The sequence below is a fragment of the Ambystoma mexicanum genome, chromosome 7q (assembly GCF_040938575.1).
Source record: "Ambystoma mexicanum isolate Mex_15411 chromosome 7q, UKY_AmexF1_1, whole genome shotgun sequence".
Lineage (NCBI taxonomy): Eukaryota > Metazoa > Chordata > Amphibia > Caudata > Ambystomatidae > Ambystoma > Ambystoma mexicanum.
The window spans coordinates 549,371,770-549,394,772 of record NC_090941.1 but is presented as its reverse complement, the minus strand read 5'-3'; the positions used below and the strand labels follow the sequence as shown (position 1 = coordinate 549,394,772).

Genomic DNA, 23,003 nt, shown 5'->3' with positions numbered 1-23,003 from the left:
AAACAGGTCTTCACACCAACCGAACAGGTTCAACGAACCGAGAAAGAAAACAGCAACTCCAGCGACTCGAGGCGTACCGAGATTCACGAAGCGAACATGTTCGCGGAAAAAACGGAACTGAGGCTATGGGCGTCGTGCGTCCTACTTATCACATCGGGTGACGTCGGCCGTCGGAGGAGGTCCTTGGGGACGGCGCATCGACGTCATCGACGCAGGACGCAGACGCCAAAGATTTTCCGAAGCAGCACAGCTGTGGACATTACCTGTCATAGATATGGAATACGTCGGAGGACCCAATCCCCTCGAATGAACACATACTCTTGACCTCTCAACCGCCACACCTCCCGCTAAGAAGCACCTATTACACGAATATTGCACCAGCTGCACACATAGCCGGTGCTCACATGCACCTTTGACTCTCTCTTCTCCCTCTACTGACCTGAACTTCGGTTCCCAAGGGCGTTCAACCTACCAGCGCCTTCAGACCATACCAATGGTATATAAGGCGCTATATAAATGCAAAGTAACATAACATAACATAATTTTTCACATAACTCACATAACGCAGCAGTGCAATTTAGTGATTTTTAGATTTGGCTGTTAGTTGCACTTTAGCACCATCTATAAAGCCCAAACTATTGACATGGCAATAGAGGATATGTGGGGGATAGGAGGTGAGGAGGGACACAGTTTGCGAGTGTGTGGCTATGTGTCAACACTTTAAACGCCCATGGCAAAACTAAGGCATATGTGCCTTCACTCCGCGGTCCTCTCATAGTACACACCAACAACATACTTTCTTGGATACCAATTAGCTGCACTTTGGAGTGCTGGCACTGCGCAGCAATGTTGACCTGGAAAAGGACATGGCCCCTTTAAGGAACAGGACACACCAGGACTGGAGGAGGGCAGAAGAGGAGGGACGAGGAAAATGGGAAGGGGTTAGTTACGTGTAGAGACGATAAAGATGGTTGAGCTGTTCCTAGGCTCCTGTCGTTCTTGGGCTCAACCGAGTCATGGGTGCCTGTGATGTGTGAAGCCATCCCACAACAATTGGCGACAAAGCCGCCGACCCAGGCGTGCTGCAGGAGGGCCCCTAGCCCAGCAGTGAAAGGAACCAGTTGACTGCGACATAGAGCGGTCACTCGACCGCATCAGAGGTGGCTCAAACCCCAACGGCCGGAAGAGCGGGAAGACGCAGGGCGTACAATTGACCCTGCTGCAACAGAAGGAAGGCGTCGCAGGAGCAACCCCGGCAGCAGAAGGAAGGGCTGCTGAACGTAGCCCAGCAGTAGGAGGTCGCTGCGGGAGCAGACCTAGTGGTAGCCCAAAACCCAACAGCCAGAAGAGCAGGAAGACGCAGTGGGTACGATTGACCCTACTGTAGCAGAAGGAAGACGTTGTGGGAGCAACCCCGGCAGCAGAAGAAGGAGCCGCCAGGCGTAGCCCAGCAGAGCTACCGGATGGAGCCCAACAGCGGAAGGAGGTCGCCGTAGGAGCGGACCCCCAGCAGCAGGCAGAGGAGCCGCCAGGCGTACCCCAGCAGAGCCGCCGGATGCAGCCCAGCAGCGGAAGGAGGTCGCCGTAGGAGCAGACTCCAGCAGCAGGCAGAGGAGCCACCAGCCGTAGCCCAGCAGCAGTAGTGGGACGCTGCGAGAGCAACACTCCAATGCCAGACGCAAGCAGGAGAGCAGCGGGACTGGCAGCACGGAAAAACGACAGAAGAACGTCACGGGACTACCACACAGTCAAGTGTGCAACTCGAACAGGTACAAAACCCGCGCCTCCCGCGAAGACACAGAACAGTACAATAACACGAGGGAGACCCCCTCCCACACTCTGTCAGAGTACGAGAAGGGCCGGAGTACCAAGTGCCCACGCCACAAAGGGCTAAAACAAGCATATGAGGAGAACGTATTAAACACGCTGCAACATCATCATCTAGCCACACCATAAGTCAACGGCATAGGCCACCCACGGAAAAGGAAGCCCTTCCATTGAAGATAAATAAAGGCTGCTAACCACAAGACCAAACCCAATAAATAACTGGAACTGGACCCAACCCACCACTACCAGTCCTTGAAACCACATACTAGCCAAGCACGAATTTGAATACTGCCAACAACTCCAACTGTGCTCAAGTCACATTAATACCAACCACTGAGCAATTATGACTGATCAAGCGCAGGCACAAGCAGCTACTGATGCAGGGGCGCTGAACGGCAACCCCAACTCCCACGCCAGCCTTATGAGAAGACCAAGCCCGTTCACCCTAAACCCTTACCATGACCAGGGTCAACGCTGGGAAGAGTGGGTAGAAGAACTTGAAGACTTTGTGGGAGCAATTGGCACCCATGATCCCCCCAATAAGATCAGCATCTTCACAAACGTAGCGGGAAGAGAGATCAAAAATATCATACGTATGACCCCCGCTCAAAACCACAACACGTATGCACTTCTTCTAGAAGCAATCAATGAGAAGCTGGTTATAACACCCAACAGAGACTATGAACGCTATACCTTCAATCAATGCGTCCAACGAGCTCACAAATCCATAGGAGAATTTGTCATCCGACTCCAAAGGAAAATCATAAAGTGCGACTTCGCCAACTTCAATGATGATGAGGCCATTAGACTGCGAATAACCGAAGGGTGCATCTCGACGATGTTCAGGAAACACCTCTTGAAGAAGCCCCGGTCTCTGAAAGAAATACTGGACCTGGCCAGAGTTTACGAGAGATTAGATGTCCAAGCTGCTGCCATAGAAAATCCAAAAAAGGGAGACATGATAGCGGCCATGACCCCGTACACCCGATACCCGAACTCAACGAACAGGCAAACCCTCAGGAACACCACACAACGGCCGCAGATTGACCGGCAATGCTATCGCTGCGGGTTTGAAAACCCCTCAAGGGACCATGCCCTGCGATTGGGCAACGATGCTTGAGATGTGGCCTAGAAAACCACTTTCAAGCCATGTGTAAGGAACAACTCCCAGATACAGGACCACATCGCCCGCAGAACACCAACCGCCCCTTGGAATCCCAAAGGGGACAGCAGGACCAACGACCTGCCGAGAGGGGACTGACATACCCCACAAACCCTCAACAACCCCCCAACACTGTGAGAGCGCTAGAAGGACTACAAATTGAGCCCGACAGGAAGCCTCATGAACTCTATGACCTCCACCACTATGACCAAATGCCAATGACCAACCGCGAGAGGAACTATGCGAGGGAATACACACCACTCCATGAACAAGAAAACTACATGAGCCCCCTCCCAACAAGCTACAACCCCTACGACCACACCCCACCGAGATCCCTCCAAGATGTGACGCCACAACCACAATACCTACAAGATGGATACGACAGACAATACGTCAGATTGCTGTGTCAATGCTGAAGAAACGCCAGCCCCCAAGGTCACCATCCAAATGGGAGGTACTACAAACAACTTTGTTGTCGACACCGGGGCGACTGTGAATGTCATGAATGAAGAACTATACCAGGCCATAGCACACCTCTACCCCCTACAACAGTCGAAAACACACATATTCCAGTGGGGAGCAGCACTTCCATTAACAACAAGGGGCAGTTCCAATGAGACCTGACGCACAGAGACCTCACGACTTCTGCGGCAATACACGTCATCCGGAGTCCCTCAGTAGGGAGATGTCTCCTCAGCTACAGGACGGCCAGGGCCCTGGCACTGATAGATCTACAATATGAACCGTCTGAAGTAATAAGAGGATAACCATCTGATAGAGGAGAGGTGATGACCATAACTTGCCGACCCCTCACCAAAGAGACCCTGCAGACACAATTTCCCAAACTTTTCAAAGGGGTAGGAATGCTCAAAGACTCTGTCATCAAGTTACACACTGACCCCAAAGTGACACCAGTACCACAACACCCTCGGAAAGTGGGCTTCCACCTCCAAATAATTAAAATAATTGCAGGCATCAAAATAATTACAACTGCTACTACAGAACGGCATCATTGAAAAAGCCGAAGGACCAACACCGTGGGTGTCCCCCATCATAGTTGTCCCCAAAGACAATGGACGATTATGCATATGCGTTGACATGCGCATTCCAAAAACCGCCATTCAAAGGGAAAGGCACCCTGGCCCGAGCCTGGAGGACATGCTCATCCGGCTAAACCAAGCTAAGAACTTTTCCAAATTGGATCTCAACCAGGGTTATCACCAGTTGGTCATAGACCCAGCCTCCAGACCCATGACCACTTTTGCCACGCACGAGGGGCTCTTCAGATATAAACGTCTCAATTTTGGCATATCACGGCCGCAGAGATTTTCCAAGAGACAATCAGGAAGCTAATATCATCGGAGGTCAAACCCCTAAACTATAGTGACGACATCCTCATATTTGGGAAGAACCAGGAGCAACATGACGGGGCGCTCCTAGCAGTATGCAAAACCCTGCAAGACGCTGGTCTGACCCTTAACGGCCCCATATGTGACATCAACAAAACCAGCCTCAAATTCTTCAGTCACATATTCTCCGACATGGGCATGACAGCAGATCCGGACAAGATAAAAGCCATCACCGAGCTTCAACCCCCCTCGACAACTGTGGAACTACGATTATTCCTAGGGATGGCAGGATATTGTGCAAGATACCTCAAGAACTACGCCATCATTACCAACCCCCTCAGAACTCTCCTCAAGAGAGACAGCCTTTTCGACTGGGACGCACAATACCAGGCGGCCTTCCTGACAATTAAAGACAATCTGGCCAACCATCACCAGCAAGCGTACGTTCACCCAGAGTGGAACACCGTCATCACGGTTGACGCCAGCCCTGTCGGCCTCGGGGCCATCCTAGCGCAAACCAACCCCAAAGACAGAGCACAACATGCAGTGGTAGCCTACGCCAGCCGAGCCCTGTCCCACATCGAAAAAGCCTACTCCCAGGCAGAACGAGAAAGCCTTGCAGCCGTCGGGGCATGTGAAAAATTCCACCACTTCGTTGTGGGACGAAGATTCACACTGGTCACCGACCATCAAGCACTCCTATCCCTATTTGGAAATCCCAAAACAAAGATGCCCCTCAGGATAGAAAGACGGGGGATAAGACTGCAAGAATACGACTACGACATTATCCACAAACCAGGAGGGGAAGCCAACCCGGCAGACTATTTGTCAAGGCACCCAATGACTGGAATAGACCACTCCCTAGCCTGCGCAGCGGAAGAATAAATCGCGTATCTGTCATCCAACGCCATGCCGCCCACCATATCGACAGCGGTCTTTGCTGCCAGGAGCAAAGCCGACCCCGCCATTGCAACCGCCATATGCCTGATCCGCACAAACACGTGGAAAAACGTACACGACAGAGCAAACGGAGAGGAGGGGACGGACAAGAGGGACCTAAACCACTTAGCCAAAATACACGCTGAGCTGGTAGCCACTGACCAAGGTATACTACTACGAGGCAACCGACTAGTGGCTCTGAAAGACCTGCGGAAAACCCTAGTAGCAATAGCCCATGAAGGTCACAGAGGGATCGAGAACACGAAAATAATCCTACGGAATCACACATGGTTCCCCTACATGGACGTCATAGTAGAAGACATACTGGCTCACTGCAGACCCTGCCAGCTAGCGGTGGAAAAGACAGACCCAAACCCGATGCAACCGACAACACTTCCGGAAAGGCCCTGGCAAAGGGTCGCAATGGACTTCTACGGACCCCTAGAAGAAGGGGGATACCTTCTTGTGGCCATTGATGAGTACTCAAGGTTCCCATTCATCAAACAGATGCCATCCACGTCCTTCTATGACACAGCACCCATCATAGATTAACTCTTCAGTGAATGGGGCATTCCCAACATTGTCAAAACTGATAACGGACCCCCGTTCCAGGGACGAGAATTTCCCAAGCTGGCAGACCATCTTGGTTTCCTACAAGAAGAAGATCACTCCACTGTGGCCCCAAGCCAACGGAATGGTAGAACGCTTCATGGCGACCATAAAGCTAACCCGGCAGAAAGCCCTGGTAGATCAGGTGTCACATCCGCAGGCGATTTGCAGCATGCTAAGAAGTTATAGAAATACACCACATGATGCGACAGGGCGAACACCGGCAGAATTAATGGTGAAATACAAACCCAGGACCCGCATTCCCCAATGGGAAGACTATACGCCGGAGGAAGACGCAGCCATAGGAAGGAGGGGCACCGAAAAGAAAGCAAAGGCCAAAGAGTGGGACGACAAGAAAAGATATGCCAAAGAGTCGCAACTCGATGTGGCTCAGACGGTACTAGTCCGACAAAGACAGCTAAGGAAAACAGAGACACGCTACAGCCCAGAGCCTCGAGTCATCACAGCTGTAAAAGGGCCCATGATAACTGCAATAGGAGAACCCGGCGAGATAACACGGAACATTGAATTCTTCAAGAAACTATACTTGGAGGACATGGAAGAACCCGTGAATGCACCGAGGACCCTGAGACTGAAGGGAGGGTGAGCCCTCCAGTTGAAGCAACGGGCGAAACCAGAGAGTTGCCAGGCAGGCCCCACAGAGCAGTGCAGAGACCTGCAAGACTTAACGAGCAGATGTAAGCCCCGCTTTCATGATAAGCACGGGGGAGGTGTTGACCTGGAAAAGGACATGGCCCCTTTACGGAACAGGACACACCAGGGCGGGAGGAGGGCGGAAGGGGAGGGACGAGGAAAATGGGAAGGGGTTAGTTACGTGCAGAACTGAATAAAGATGGTTGACCCGTTCCTAGGCTCCTGTCATTCTTGGGCTCAACCAAGTCATGGGTGCCTGTGATGTGTGAAGCCAACCCACAACAATCAAGCCCATCCGGGACGCAGTTGGTTGGCAAGCCCTACACATCTAGATAATACTTTTAGAAGCTTAGAACGTGTTCGAGTCGGGTTTACATAATTGCATTACAAATAGTAAAAAGACTTACCACAGTGGACAGAATTCATTTTACTATGTCTGTTAGCAATGATATTGCATACAAGCACCAGCTTCAGCATGATTGTGAACTCGCCATGATTACTTAAAATAGGCCTCACAATGTAAGTTATTAGTTTTGAAAGCTCAATAATGCGTTTAAGGGAGCAATCGGTCACCATAACATTACTAACTGAATTAGCAGAAAGACTTCTGACAGACAAAAAACCTTCTGCTATTTTTATATAATCTTATTACTTGTTGTTCTGGTTTGGAGAATAGAAGCATTTCTGAGTTTCAACAAGTCAGTTAGCCATCTGAAAGCATGTCTGCGGATATATCATTCATGCAAAAAGGAGGATTTTATGTCAGAGGCACATTGTTCACCTTCTTCAACAGCACTTCAAAGACCTGCTTTTCTAGCTATTAAAGCAGAACTCAATGTTAAGACACCCGCTGTGGTTTACACCACGTCAAAGAAAATTCGAGAGCTTCACGAAAATGAATGAAGCAATTTTCCTTCAGCCAATGTTTAAAGAAGCATCATGCAGACAGAGCCAACATGAGACGCAGAGGAGGCGGCACAGGCAGTGTCACAGCTCGAATCTGGCCAGAGAAGCAACAGCCACAACTGTTGAACAAACATGCCATTTTTGGTTTGCCACTATACACAATTCTTGTGGCAGCCTCCTGCAACAGAGAGGAACGGGAGGGGTACAGGATCAGACCGAACGGGGGAAATCATGCAAAAACAGAGGCTCTAGTACTGTACTTTTAGGTTTGTGTAGCTTCCCGAGTACCCGATGCGCAACACGTCCCACTCCTCACCCTAGCCTCTTCCCTGGGCACCACACGTTCCCTCTGTCGCCTGCTGCCGTGCGCTGCCAGATGTGGGCACGCACAGTTCAGAGGGTAAGATCAAGAGCCAGGCGCAAGAGCCCGAAGCTCGGAGCAAAGAGCACCAAGGGCCCCTCGCTCCCTTCAAGCCTTCCCCAGGCGCCAAGTAGAGCTATTCAAGTTCTAAATAGGTTCCCAGCCTGCTTTTGTTCATCCTAGCCAGTATGCATATTAAATGAGGCCTACACTTTAGAGGCAACATATCCACCTTTCTTAGCAGTTTCTTCATCGCAGAATTTAAATTTAAGATTTTGACCCATACTTCTCTCAAGTAATGCATGCAAATTCATGGGTATAAATTTACTAGCTTTGCTTAGCGTGTTTTCAACCAAGCTTTCACCTGAGTTGGATTTGATGGTTGACACGCAATGGACCAAATGCGCAAAGAATGACCCCTTAACCTGATGCTGCACTGGGAACCTGTTCTGCCCACTCTCTGTAAGACTCAATGCACATTGGTTTCCCAGGTTTATCAAGGTAAGTCACTTGACTGTTTCGGATTCGCAGTGGTTGGATGGCACGTGGCACATGAGAGCAGAGTTAGGGACATAGCGTGACTATACCTTCCTATGTTGTTCCTCTTTCATCTGCTGCAATTTTCTTTTCTCTTCTTCCTTTTGAGCTTGAATATAAGAATGGTTTCGAGCCTGCAAGGCAAAAGACAAGCTTTAATGAATAGTCAGTGACAGAAAAATTAAAGGGAAAATTGTATTGGCTATATATCATTATATGATGATAGAATAGGACCGCGAGAAGTCACGTGCCCTGACAGCAAAACAATGCTGACCCACCTTGCCCTCACATTCTAGGCATTCCATCATCAGGTAAAGATTACATCTGTGGGAGAGGCTGGAGGCTCAGCCCCATACCTTAATGGGGTGAAGCTCCAAGAACTAATGATGTCATCATCATGCTGGCAAGAATAGGATGACTGAACCGTTAAACCTTGCCTTTGAACAAAGAGCCAAGTCTCATGCTGGCAACAATAGGATGACTGAACCGTTAAACCTTGCCTTTGAACAAAGAGCCAAGTCTCACACCCTTGTATGGACTAGCAAGCAGCTTGTTGCCAAGTTACACATTACAGAGCCTGACCACAAGGTAAGAAATTTAGCCACAAACATTTACTCTTTTCATACCTACAAACCTTTTAATCTATTATCATTTTTAACAGGAGACCTACAAGCGTTTCCCTAAAATACCATAAGTGGGAACACAGGACAGATGTACAGTGCAAGGTCAGTCAGTGGTGATCAGTCAGTGGTGATGGAGTCTCTAGCTAATTGACCTGTGTTCTAAAAGGTTTTCTAGCATTTATACCGTTTTAAACATAACACTTATAGATCATATACAATTCTAGTTGTCTTCCAAGATCCCGACGTAGTATATGTCCAAGAGGAAGGTGGTTGAATTATGGAACCACCGAAACGTCAGCTTGCTCCAAAAATGAGAAATTATTTTGTATAGATTGAGAAACACAAGATGTAGACCTGGAAGCAAATCAAGTGGTTATTTGGACTTTCAAAGGTGCTCACATCACAAGGGGATTTAGGAATTTTGTTTATATTTAGTATTGTCACGTTAGGATGTATAACTAAGTAATTTCGGACCTAGCTCTGATGTTCAAGAAGCAAGGTACATCAGAATTATTGTAAAGAGGAAACTATGTTTGTGAGAAGATGGAACAAATTAAATTGCACTAAATAATTGATGCAAAAAGCAAAGTGATAAACGGAATATGAAGTACCAATAAAACTGTACAAGATTGGTCACTAGCAAAGAGTCCTGAAAATAGTTTTGCCATTTAGTGCAGCAGAAATGGATAAAAATAGAGATTTGAAGACAAATGTTGGGTACAATTGTGTAAGAGTGAACCGTTAAACCTGTTGAAGACTTTATTTAGATCACTCCGCACAATTGGCTCAGTAGAAAGCCACAAGTGAATCGGCTGGTGTAATCGTTCATCAGGCAATCCCTATATAGTGTTATCTTCTGCCCATCAATGACAAACGAAGGAATGTAAGTAACTGCTATGTTGCAATACTTCTTGTTTCTACTCAACCTCTGATACCGGATCATCCTCGTATCTTCTTGTGCACTCTCTGCGTGCGGTTTTGGTTGTGACCCTGTTGCTCCATCTGTTGATCGGGTGATATGGTGTAACGGTGGCCCGTGTCTTTGCTGATCCCTCACTCTCACTAATGTTGCTAATCTCTATCTTGTTTATACCCCCAAATGCTGCAGATCCTGTAAGAAGTGACCATATTACAATGCACCCTGGATGGAGTAGAGCGTATTTCCTGTGCCCTTTTTACTCTGGTGGGGTCCATGATTGAGCAAGGAAGTGGTGAGCTACTTTGCTTGATTTGCTTGTTGGAGGTGTCCCTTATTCCCCTCTCCAACGCCAGGTCATTGGATACAGCATTTCCAACAATGCACTTGATTCTAGTGCACCAAAGGAATTAGATGTATTAGAATGAAGCAGAGAACCTATGGAACAATCGTGCTCTGCTTGTTTGACAAGAGTGTTATTTAGTATCCCATCTAGAAATGGTGCAGGAGTGGACACATGGAAGGAATAAGGCTGGAAAGAGTCTTCAGGCCAAGTAGATATTTGCTTACTGTGAGCAACATGGCCATTAGAAGCTTTACCATGACTGAGCTTTGATTTACAGAGCTTCAGCTGCAAGGGGAGACATAGCCATCCAAGATGATGCCCAATGATAATGCTTTCTGTTAGGTAATAATTGGTGCAGTCACACTGTGTGAGACTACACAAGACTTATCTGCTTGGTATTAGGTAACTCACCTTTTGGTATAGGTCTGTACTACACAAGTTGGTAGTGTGACTGAGCAGCCAGGCCTATCTCAAGAGGGGCAAATGTGAGCTGTAGAGATCTACAATTGAAATCCGTAAGTACAAGTAGCCAAGTAACACTTGCACTTAAGGTTTCAGTTATAGTTATTTATTTATTCAACGTCCGTTTAAATAAGCATACTTTAAGAAGATAAAAGATTGGAACAATATGAATAAACTTTGAAATTACTTGTCGGAATGAAACAAACAGTGAATAATCTTTGGCTATGCTTCATACACTTCTCCTACACAAAGAGGTGACTTCAAGCACAAGGATAGTATTTGCATTTATATATTACACTAGCATACTTCGCAGATTCAGAGTTGCAGAAAGGAAAACAAAACTGTTAGAACAGATTCTCAGAATATGTGAGGACAACTAAACCCTCCAATGAAGTCTAGATAAGGCTTTCCCAGCAGTAACAGTGTTTAACAAACCACAACCTATGGGGGGGGGGGAGCAATATCAAAGTCAATGGATTAAGAAGAGTGCCTTTAGGGAGCCAGGACAGCCAAAGTCATTTGGATACAGTCTATGGATCTGATGCACTTCTTGGATAAAAAATATTGCACAAAGTTAGCGAGTTCAGAAAAATCACTTGTACTTGTAGGGCCACAAGCTGTAAAGCCTGTGAAAAGGGAGTTGAATCAACTCAGAAAGTAAGTAGGTTCAAGTCTCAAGTGAGACAACACGACTCAAGCCCAAACAGTACCTCTGGTTAGAAGAAAAGGTGGTCCAGCTGGATTCTGTCTTGCTACAGCCAAGCAGACCCTAGTTCCTGTGCCCCACTCATGGGGACAAGAGGGAGGACGTCTAGGTCGTTTGGCAGCTACGGGCTCTTTTCGTTTCAGCTGTTCTTTGCGGTTTCAACGCTTAGTAAACAGCACTGATGCAGATCGCTGAACACTGGTTGGACTTTCCGTGCTCCCTCGGTCCTGCACTCTGGTGAGGGGACTCTGGATCAGGATGTCCTGCTTCTGGAGGGTCCTTAGGAGGCTCCTGGAGCTTTTAGCCGGATTCGTTCCGCGGCAGACATTGCACTCGATTATGGTCCCTCGACCCCAAATATTGGGCTTCTGTAGCAACAGAGAAGCACAGCAAGTTGGGGAGTGCGCCAAGTGGAGTTTGTCTCGGGGTTAGTTGGTCCCACTAACCCAAGGGAAGAAGTCGTTCCTGAGGAGCTTCTCTGGCAAGGTGAAAAACAAGGTCACACAGCAGCAGGGCTTCACCCGGCAATTGAAGGTCAAGGAGGTTGCCGCGAGCTTCGTTCACTGTTTGGTCTTCGGATGTTCTTCCAGTGGTCCACTCTGCCTGTAGTCCTAAAACCCTTGCCTTTTACGCAGGTTTCTCCCATTCATGCACAGCCTAAGCTGTCAATCACACAGCAGGGTGGCTGCCCTAAAAGGACAGCCAGCCAGCCAATGAGGGCTAGTTTCATTCAGGCAATCCTAGAGACAAAGAACAGGGTAGTTTCGGGACCCTGCCTCACATCCTGTCCTTCCAGACACACTGGAACCAGGGGTGGGCTTCAGGGCTGAAGCCCGCCAAAGGCAAGACAAAGGGCTGAAACCCATCTCAACGCACAGAGTAAAAGCCAAGAAAGACCTCACAAACAGAAAACGGCAAAAAAGAAGACATTGGGCCTCATTCCGAGGCTGGCGCTATCCATGGAGTAAATAGCACCATGGTAAGCAACCATGGAGCTATTTACTCCATGGAAATCCGGCATGGTGAATGGAGTAATTAGCGGTCCATTCCAAGGTTGGAGGGACCGGTAATCCCCCATTCACCGTACCGGTTCCCCATCCCCATTCCTGCCCCCATAGGGCTCAATGGGAATGGGGAAGGAGTAAATTACGGCACCGTAAATTACGGTGCCGTAATTTACTCCAAGGTCCCTTTGCGGGTTGGATTTTTAACGCCTGCTAAAAGCAGGCGTTAAATGCCAACCCGCAAAAGGGAACTCGGAATATGGTGGTAAGTGTTAACGGTCACCGTTGCCATTAACGGTGACCGTTAACCCTTACCTCCAACCTCGGAATGAGGCCCAGTGTCCATTTTGACAAATTGGTCACCGATGGGTGCTGTATTAAAAATGTTACATGAGAAAGTAGGATAAGGGACTACTAAGTAACCCCCAAGCACTCCAAATAAGACGGTGTGTGCTGGACCTACAAATAGAAAAATAAGTAAAGTCAAATTCACTTTACTTTTCTTGGGAACTGTAGTTCATCCAAGAAAAGGTCATTAAACCTTAAGAGAAATCTAAAGTATTTCTCAGTGACACTGCACTGAAGGTGTTGTGTATCACTAAACAGAGGACTATGGAGTTCGTCAGACTCCAAAACACAAAATGCAAATCAGGTAAAAAACACATGAGAGAGGGAGAAAAGGGTCCCACTCACTCACGGGTTAAAATTAAAAAGTCCTAAGTCCAGCAAAAGAGCTTGGGGTCTCTAAGGTTGTAGGGAATTAGCACAGAAATGAAAATTCTCCCCAACACTTTCAAGCTCTTTGGCGGTAGAAGTGCCATCCTTACAGATAACGGGTGAAACTTATACCACAGGAACCTCCTATGGTGCTTGGTGAGTCCTGGTGACTGTACTATATATCACACTTTCAATTATTCTTCAGAGAAAATGCTTGATGATAATTATTGTAGGAAATAACAGTCCTTAATAAACTTAATAAACTTAAACTAAAGTAGATATCAGTACAATTCCCCAAAAAACAGACTAAAACACCCGCTAGCCAATGCATTTTGGATCATCTGATGCTTCTTCAGGGAGAGGTCTGAAAGTACCAATCAAAAAGGAAAGAGTCTTAGTATAACTTAGTTCAATTCAACGGTATCCAGTGAAAATGCTGCCAACAAAATTGTAGTACATGAAAAAATCGTGATGAAAATACCTCAGGGAAAAAGTCGCCAAACAAAAAGCTGTCAAAAAGGCAGCTAAAATTAGCCAAAATTATACAAAATGTGGATACTTTACACACTATTTGTGACTGATTCTATACTTTATTTGAATTTATAAATGTAATTGCTGGCAGTTATGTATTTTTTTTTTTAATATCACATTTTATTGTTTTTTTTTTAAAACACAAATCATACAGCCCCATACAGTGGGGCAAAGCAAACTTCCCATACCCGCCCACCAGCAACTCCCTGCTCTGGTCACTTAACAACGAGTTACAATACCTATCGCAACATTTTGTCATTTTCATAATACAACCACCAATTCTTTTGCCAGTCTCTGGCGAGCATAGTGGTTCATTGTTATAAATTACTTCTAATGCGCTGCTTCCCATCTTTGCCATATTTTCTGCGCTTTCTCTGGGCACCCCCTGGCAGTATAAACTCTCTTTTCCATCGCTATGCAAATATCCACATCCGTGATCCATTGCTCAAAGCTCGGTGTCCTTTCGGAGCCCCAGAGTTGCGCTATATTCCTTTTAAGTATCGCTGTGGTGGTAGATAACAGCGCTTTCTCATACCTCGTGAGATCAATATCCCCCTCCATCCCCAGAGTAATTGTTTTGGATTGACAAGTATTCTCTTTCCCATTACCTTTGACAACTTGTCACAACACTGTTGCCAGTATTGTTGGATAACGGCACATTCCCATAGAATATGATAATCGGAGCCTTACTCACTCTTACATCTCAGACAGCATGGGTTTGTAGCTTTTCCCCATTTGAATAGTGCCACCCTTGGGTAATAAACCCTATGTAGTATCTTCAATTGGATTAATCTGAGCCTGGATGATATAGCCGTTTCTCTGGGGTACATCAGCGCAGTCACCCATTCCTCTGGGAGTATATCACCCACCTCCCTCTCCCACTTGGCTTGCAGGCTCGACATCTCTTTCGTAGCAAAGGAGTTAATAGCACTATACATAGTCAATGTGACTTTCTGTGTAACCAGTTCTGGGAATACGCTGCGCTCTAGCAGAGAATATTTAGGTATGTCGCTTAATTCGGGGAGGTGCGCCTGCAACGCGTGTTTAAGCTGGATGTAATGGTAATGTTCGTTAGGTGAGAGTTCGAAGGTGGCAGCCAGCTCCGCAAATGCTACTATCCCATTTTCTTTCACCACATCACCAATTTTCGTAATACCTAGATGGGCCCATGAATGCCATTTGGGAAGTTTATTCACTTCTGGAAGATGTCTATTATTCCATAGTGGTTGTGCTAAAGTTAATTTTTTATCCCAGCCTAGGTACTTATGTGTATCTGCCCATGCCAGGGTTATATGCAAAGACATGCAGGGTAATTCATAGAATTTCGCTGAAAAGTGTCGCAAGCGGCTGGCGCAGAGTGTCCGCGTGCGATTGACTGCGCCAGGCACGTGCGCTAAAACCGATTTCCGCGCACAGCGTATTCATGGATTTCATGCTCCCAAACCAGCCGTGGCGCAGAGTATCGCAGCGACCCTGCAGCAGCGCCAGTAACGCCCCCAAGAACGCCCTTGCGCAAGGAAAAGCCATCAAAATCGCTAAATCATCGCAAAGGGCTGCGCTAACCCTGGACCAGTTACAGGGCTGCCAAACAAGGAACGCAAAGCGGGAAACGTGCATATCAGGGGTACACGTGAAGTCATACACGCGATTAGCCAGGGTACGTGTATTACAGGGGTACGCGGGAAGTTCAACACGCGATTAGCCAGGGTACGTGTATTACAGGGGTACGCTGGAAGTTTAACACGCGATTGACCAGGGTAAGTGTATTACAGGGGTACGCGGGAAGTTCAACACGCGATTAGCCAGGGTACGTGTATTACAGGGGTACGCGGGAAGTTCAACACGCGATTGGCCAGGGTACGTGTATTACAGGGGTACGCGGGAAGTTTAACACGCGATTGGCCAGGGTAAGTGTATTACAGGGGTACGCGGGAAGTTCAACACGCGATTAGCCAGGGTCCGTGTATTACAGGGGTACGCGGGAAGTTCAACACGCGATTGGCCAGGGTACGTGTATTACAGGGGTACGCGGGAAGTTCAACACGCGATTAGCCAGGGTACGTGTATTACAGGGGTACGCGTGAAGTTCAACACGCGATTGGCCAGGGTACGTGTATTACAGGGGTACGCGGGAAGTTCAACACGCGATTAGCCAGGGTAAGTGTATTACAGGGGTACGCGGGAAGTTCAACACGCGATTAGCCAGGGTACGTGTATTACAGGGGTACGCTGGAAGTTTAACACGCGATTGACCAGGGTAAGTGTATTACAGGGGTACGCGGGAAGTTCAACACGCGATTAGCCAGGGTACGTGTATTACAGGGGTACGCGGGAAGTTCAACACGCGATTGGCCAGGGTACGTGTATTACAGGGGTACGCGGGAAGTTTAACACGCGATTGGCCAGGGTAAGTGTATTACAGGGGTACGCGGGAAGTTCAACACGCGATTAGCCAGGGTACGTGTATTACAGGGGTACGCGGGAAGTTCAACACGCGATTGGCCAGGGTACGTGTATTACAGGGGTACGCGGGAAGTTCAACACGCGATTAGCCAGGGTAAGTGTATTACAGGGGTACGCGGGAAGTTTAACACGCGATTAGCCAGGGTAAGTGTATTACAGGGGTACGCGGGAAGTTCAACACGCAATTAGCCAGGGTACGTGTATTACAGGGGTACGCGGGAAGTTTAACACGCGATTGGCCAGGGTAAGTGTATTACAGGGGTACGCGGGAAGTTATACACGCGATTAGCCAGGGTACGTGTATTACAGGGGTGCGTGGGAATCATCACACGCGATTAGGCTGGGTGGGTCCTCACAGGTGTTCCCTGTACACCCTCCACGGCCCCTGCAGGCAGTCTACAAAACAGGGGACTACCCTGCACACCTGCTCATGTCCCCCTGCACCCCCACCCCCCCAGCAGTGCAGGGGCAGCCTCCACCAGGCCCCCACTCATGTCTCCCACCACCCCCACCCTCCCGCCACCAGGGGCAGCCTCCACCAGGCCCCCACCCATGTCTCCCACCACCCCCCGCCACCAGGGGCACTCTCCACCAAGCCCCCACCCATGTCTCCCACCACCCCCACCAGTGCAGGGGCACCCTCCACCAGGCCCCCACCCATGTCTCCCAACACCCCCACCCACCAGCACTGTGGGGCACGTGGCCAGCAGGCAGTCAGGCAGCAGCAGATGGCAGGTGGGAGCGTGCTCAGGGCTCTGGGGGGCAGTAATTTCGCCTCCTGGCCAGGAGCGTAGTCTCTCGTGTGTGAACGCGTGGACAGCCTGATAGGTATTGAAATCCCACACGTCAGCAAAGGGCCTTAGCGCGTAAACCCGTCAACAGCATATGCGCGCCTATAGTCACCTGCACGTGCAGGAAATTGTTGCGTGACACGTCCCAGTGTCAAAGCGTGTGATTGGTGAAAATGGATGTACACGTAGAAGTGACAAAGCGTGTGATTGGTGAAAATGGATCTACACGCAGGACTGACAAAGCGTGTGATTGGTGAACGTACACGCCGCGTAAGTGACGCTGTACTTGTGGGCCTGTATATAAGGTACATGTAGAACACCATTTCCTTGTACGTGCTTTTCGTGGAGAGCGAGTGGGTGAAATCTGTACTTCTTGTCGTTTCACACGCGATTTACTTCACGGCGTTTCCAGTTCGTATTCCCTGTTACCTCTGACAGCTTTTTCTCTTTTTTCTCTTTTACTGGTTTACCTGGGCCTGTTCCCTCAAACAGTGTCCCCTTCTACTGTTGTCCTGTCTTCTCAGACAGCGCACACATCTTCTTTTGGCGGGGGTTTAGCCAGCCAAACGCGCTCATTCTTCACGCTCTTTTACCTGGCAGACGGTGAGTCACGCACGTATCCAACTTCTGTGCTTGCCCCGTGTGTTGCCTACCCCTTCAGAGGTCATTCTAGGCTGCGTGTGACACGCATACGTTCATTCTTGTGTTACTGGGTGCCACAGCGTAGTGCAGGTTTTACTTTCTGCACACGTGGTCTAGGAGGGGTTGCGTGCACGTCATCTCCCTTTTTTGGGCCTCCTGTGCGTTGCGTGACCCGTCATCTTTCCCCAGGGGTTACAATCAGCCGTGCTAGAGCACTAGGGTACAATTACCATCTGGTACCCAACCCCTTTGACCCCCAATTGCCCAGGACAATTGTCTACAGCCACTCCCATACGCACATTAACATCAGTGCCATGGCTGGGAGGCGAGGATTCCGTAAGGGTGGCAAAGGTGGAAGAGCCACAAGTGGTGGCCGTGGTGGATCCGGTAGGGGACGTGGTCGTAACTTGCAGGGTGAGCCTGGCCCCCCATGTGTGGAGGACCAGTCAAGGGCACCCATCATCCCCCCCCCCTCCCCCCCCTCCCCCCCTCCCGTTGAGGCTGAAGTGGCTGACACCATCCATGCTCAGCCCTTGTTGGACCAGCCCATTGTGGCACCAGACCTGGCTGACTCCATGGCTGACTTCCAGGTCAGCAGGGCTACGACACGTGCGCTGGTGCACGTTGATGCCATCATGCCACGTGGATCTGGGGCTGCAAGGTCATCTACTGCACCAAGGAGGCAGGGCGGAGTGGCTGCAGGGGCAGCTGCGGCTCCATCCACCCCAGCCCTCACACACCCAGCCAGGACAGTGTCGGTCCTAGTCCATGCTGCTGACATTCCCCCTGACACCATCACACTCGAGCCAATGCCTGCACCAACTCCCATGCTGAGTGTGCAATCCCACACTCCTGATACAGAGTCCACCAGGGCTCCTGCCCCTAGTGTCCAGAGCGGCGCAGGACACTCAGGATCACCACCACCTTCCAAGCGGAAGAGGAAGAGTGCTCGTCCGGCACAGGCTGATGCCCCAGACACGGCTACACAGTCCGGCCCGTCCAGGAAGCCCAGCTTCACGGATGACGAACTGAATGCACTTGTCGAGTATGTGTCCGGACATGACAACGAGATGGTCATTGTTGCAGGATCCAAGACCACACCTGCACAACGCCAGGCACACTGGCAGACCGTTGCGGACATCGTAAGTGCCCTTGGAATCGTGAGGCGCACAGCCAATGATTGCTATAAGCGCTGGAATGACCTAAAGCGCAGGGCAAAGAGTAAGCTGGCCTCAAGTCATGCCGCAACTCTAGTGACTGGAGGTGGGTCTCCAGTAGTAGACATGGAACTCACTCCACATGAGTCAGTCGCTGGGACCTACGTCACGGAGGAACAGATCCAAGGCGTGGGAGATCTGGCTGATTACGAGGCATTGTCCGGTGAGTGCACATGCATGTGTGTGTCATACATGTGCATGGTGTGTGTGTGAGGGCTTCTGTTTGGGTGCCAGGAGAGAGTGTGTGCGCCTCAGTCGTATGGGTCAGCCATGTGCTTCATGCAATACTTCCTGCGCAGCTGCATTTGGCCATAGCAGTATCCCTTCTGCCAACAGTAGACATCTAGCACAACTGCACGCCAGTTGCCCTTGAAGTGTCACCTTGACACAACAGATTTGCTTATTTTTCACTGTTCATTCAGTCAGTTTGTTTGCATTCCACCACTTTCACTAGGCATGTCGCTGTCCACTAGTCACATGTCTGACATGGGTATGGTAAAGGGGAGTGACTTTGTTACCTGGATATCATTTGTACACACATGTCCCTGTGCAATTTGACCATTACAGACTGGCAGCTCCAGGTGAAAAATCTGACCTGTCAGAATCAGAAAAGCTATTACATGCGGGAACTGGACTGAATGAATAGGTGCTGCCCTCCTCTCCATCTTCACTCAATAGCAATGGTACATGCCATCTGTGTGATGGCATGTGTGTTTCACCTGCCAATCACAGGCCAATGTGTGATGCCACTGCCAGGCAGCATGCAGAAAATTTGTTCATCTTCCATCTTGGTGTCATCAGTGTGTGCCGTTTGCCTGCACTTCATACGCAGTGAGGGTGCATGCATGGGAGGGTTTTAGTCATGTGGGACATGTCAATCAAGTACTGGTTCTCTTGCTTCTCAGCCCTCAATGTGTGCCATGGTGCTAATGCCTGTTTCCATTACTTTGTTTTCATGTCTTTGCAGGGGAAGACGCACCTGATACTGCTGGGGTTGTGGAGATGGTGCAGACCCAGGAGGTGTCCCAGGGCCGACCAACTACCAGTGAGGGACGTGGTGTGGTGGTGGGGGAGAACCCACAAGTGCTGCAGGTCGTGCTCTCAAGGGGTGTCTCTGGCTGCACCTCCCCCGAGCTGTACTCAGGTGTTGATTCGGATGAGACCTACGTGCCGTCGCTGGTGAGTGTTCCAGGGAGGGATTCTGTTCTGTCTCACCCACCTGCACCAGGGTCAGTACCCTCCATGGGGATGTCAGTGTTGGCAGCTACGCCTTTGGTGGTTACGGATGCAGGGTCACACTCCGCGACATCTGATCCTGTTCCTGGGCCAGCAGATCAGAGGGGGAATGCAGTCCTGCAGCCTCAGGCAGTGCCGGCACAGCAAGGCGCAGTTCGCCTTGCCCCAGACAGGTGTGGTGCCCGCCGACGTGGTGGCCGTACGCCACCTGGCAATACCGCATGGGAGCAATCCATTTACGGTATGGCTACCCAACAGGCTGCATCATCCGAGATGATGGCTCAGGCCATGGATAGGGTGGCCACTTCCATTGTCCCCCCAGAAAGGCTGATGGAGCGACTAGAGCAGGCAACTGACTCCATCTGCCAGTCACACAGGGAGGACATGTTGGGGTCCAACAGGGACAGGCGGGCGGCACTGGCGACTCTGCAGGAGGCCATCTCCATTGAGTCCCAGGGCCACAGGGAAGCCCTGAGGCAGGAGCTCCTACACCTCAGGACGACTCTTGTTGAGCTTGAGGCTTCCACACACCAAAGGACAGAACAGCAGCTGGAGCGTCTCACCCGTACGCTCTCAGCTGAGATGCAGGCAACGAGGGCGGAGGTCCGGGCATCCCGTGAGTTGTTGCATGGGGACCTCCGCACACTCATCCTCCAGAACCAGACCTACCACACCCGCATGCTTGCAGCCATGGAGGAGCAGACTAGGGCCTTGCGTGGGCTGCCTCCCATAGTGCAACCACCTCCGGATGCAGCTGCACAGGGTGATAATAGCGACAGCAGTGACACTCCCACAATAGGGTAGCCGTGTGGGCCATGAGCCCATGGAGGTGTTTTATTTTCCCAGGATCCACGCAGGTGGGTTCTGGTGTGCATCCTGTCCTCGGACCTCCTGGGTGGCCTCCCCAACCCCCCCGGGCCCATCAATGGCCATTTTTGATTTTTTCTTATTTTCATTTTTATTTTGATTTCTTTTATTCCCAATTTTTTTGGGAGGATCTGTTGGCTCCGATCTGTTGGCTCCGATCTGTTGGCTCCGATCTGTTGGCTCCGATCTGTTGGCTCCGATCTGTTGGCTCCGATCTGTTGGCTCCGATCTGTTGGCTCCGATCTGTTGGCTCCGATCTGTTGGCTCCCGTGGTTCCTGTGGGCATACGCTGCATTGTGGCTGGGCACATGCAGGCTTGTAATGTATTTGGTTCAGATGCTTGGGTTTGAGTCACACACACCCCTCCTGCTTCCCGTTTCCATGGGCTTGCAAAGGGTGTGCCCAAGTGACAGTGAATTACACAGTGACGTTGGACTCCCATTAACTGTGTGGCCAGTCTGTAGTCAATACTGTGTATACATTCCTAGTGCATATTGCTGTTGTGTTGTACACTGCATGTTGCATTGATGTGTAACTCTTCTTCTGTGTCTACCTCCCAATTTGCAGGTCCCTTCCTCAAGTCCACACAAGGACCTCTAGTCTGGCGATGGGGACCATGTTGGCAGCAGTGCACCTACAACTCTACATGGCGCCAACACTGCACAGTTGGTAGTGGTGGGAGTGCAGGCATTTCCAGGTGGTGAGACTACTAATATGTTACATTTTTGATGTCATGTTAATGGTACTACGTGCTCAAGTATGTTGTTGGTCCGGCATTGCTGTGAGCATTTCAGGTGTTGCAGGTTTCTAATAGTGCCACTGTACATAGTGAGAGTGATGTCATGTTGTGTGGATTACTTTGTTTACCTGCAATTAGCATTCATGGCACGGTGTGTCGTGTGGCAGTGCTGGGGTTGGGTTGGCTGACATGGCACTGTCCTCTTGTTGCATTTTGCAAGTGGGTATTCATTTTAGCTGCTTCAATGTGTAACTTCACAAAACTGCATTGGTGGTGTCTGTGTGGGTAGGGATGCACACATTGTGACACTTCCAGGTGAACAATCTCAGGCTGACATGGAATTCCCGGTTCATTCTCCACACATTCAGGATCAGTGTCAGGTTGAGTCATCATTGATTGTCAGATGGAATGTGCCAGGGCAGTGTGCACTCCACAGGGGTGTGATTTCTATGTGAAGTAATTAGCCACTAGCTGTGTACGGGCTGCCTCCCCCCGTGCCCTTTCCCCTCCCATGCGCAGCGGCTGTGCATGTGGTTGGGGATGTGGGGCCACCACCATGTCCACGGCCAGGCCCCGGCGTGTTGCAACGTTGTGCAGGACACATGCTGCCACTATGATCCTGCACACTACTGGGGGAGCGTATAACAGCTGCCCGCCAGAACGGTCAAGGGAGCGAAAGCGTGACTTCAGCACTCCGAATGTGCGCTCCACTATGCCCCTGGTTGTGATGTGGGCTGTGTTAAATCTTACCTGGGGTGGCGTGGTGGGGTTCCGAATTGGCGTCATCATGTGGGGGCTGAGAGGGTAGGCACTGTCCCCTGTGGAGGTGGGGATTGGTATCATTGGTGAGGTTGTGACCTTGCTCAGTATCCAACATGCATGCATGTGCAGTGGCATACATACTCACCAAGCAGCCATGTATCGCCATGCCGCCCAGCTTCTAGGTCCCGGCTTAGGGTGGACATTCGGTAAATGAAGCTGTCGTGGGTGGAGCCGGGATAGTTGGCATATACTGAGGTGATGATTCCCTTGGCATTACATGCTACCTGCACGTTGATGGAATGCCAGTGCTTGCGGTTCCTATAGATGTGCTCAGATGCCCTGGGGGGACGTAGAGCCACATGGGTGCAGTCGATGGCACCTAGCACTTTGGGGAATCGTGCCACTGCGTAAAAATCCAGGGCGGCAGCATGCCTTTCTGCAGGTGTTCTGGGCAGGTATATGTGCCTGCGGACTGATGGGCGTGCAGTCATGATGTTCAAGACCTGGTGTAGGCAGCGTGACTGGGTGGCCTGTGACACCCCACCCACTATGGCACTTGTCCGCTGAAATGATCCAGTGGCTAAGAAGTGCAGTACATTGAGGACCTTCTCCAGGGGGCTGAGTGCTTGGGAGCACA

The 23,003-nt window shown here is 49.9% G+C and overlaps 1 protein-coding gene across 1 annotated transcript in view; it reads right to left on the bottom strand.

The window, feature by feature from the left end:
- Positions 1–23,003, bottom strand: part of EPSTI1 (epithelial stromal interaction 1) — a 636,716-nt gene that overhangs the window by 144,052 nt on the left and 469,661 nt on the right. Inside the window, exon 8 of the mRNA XM_069639242.1 lies at positions 8,395–8,478. Within this exon, the coding sequence (XP_069495343.1) occupies positions 8,395–8,478 (84 nt within the window). The remainder of the gene's footprint in view (positions 1–8,394; positions 8,479–23,003) is intronic.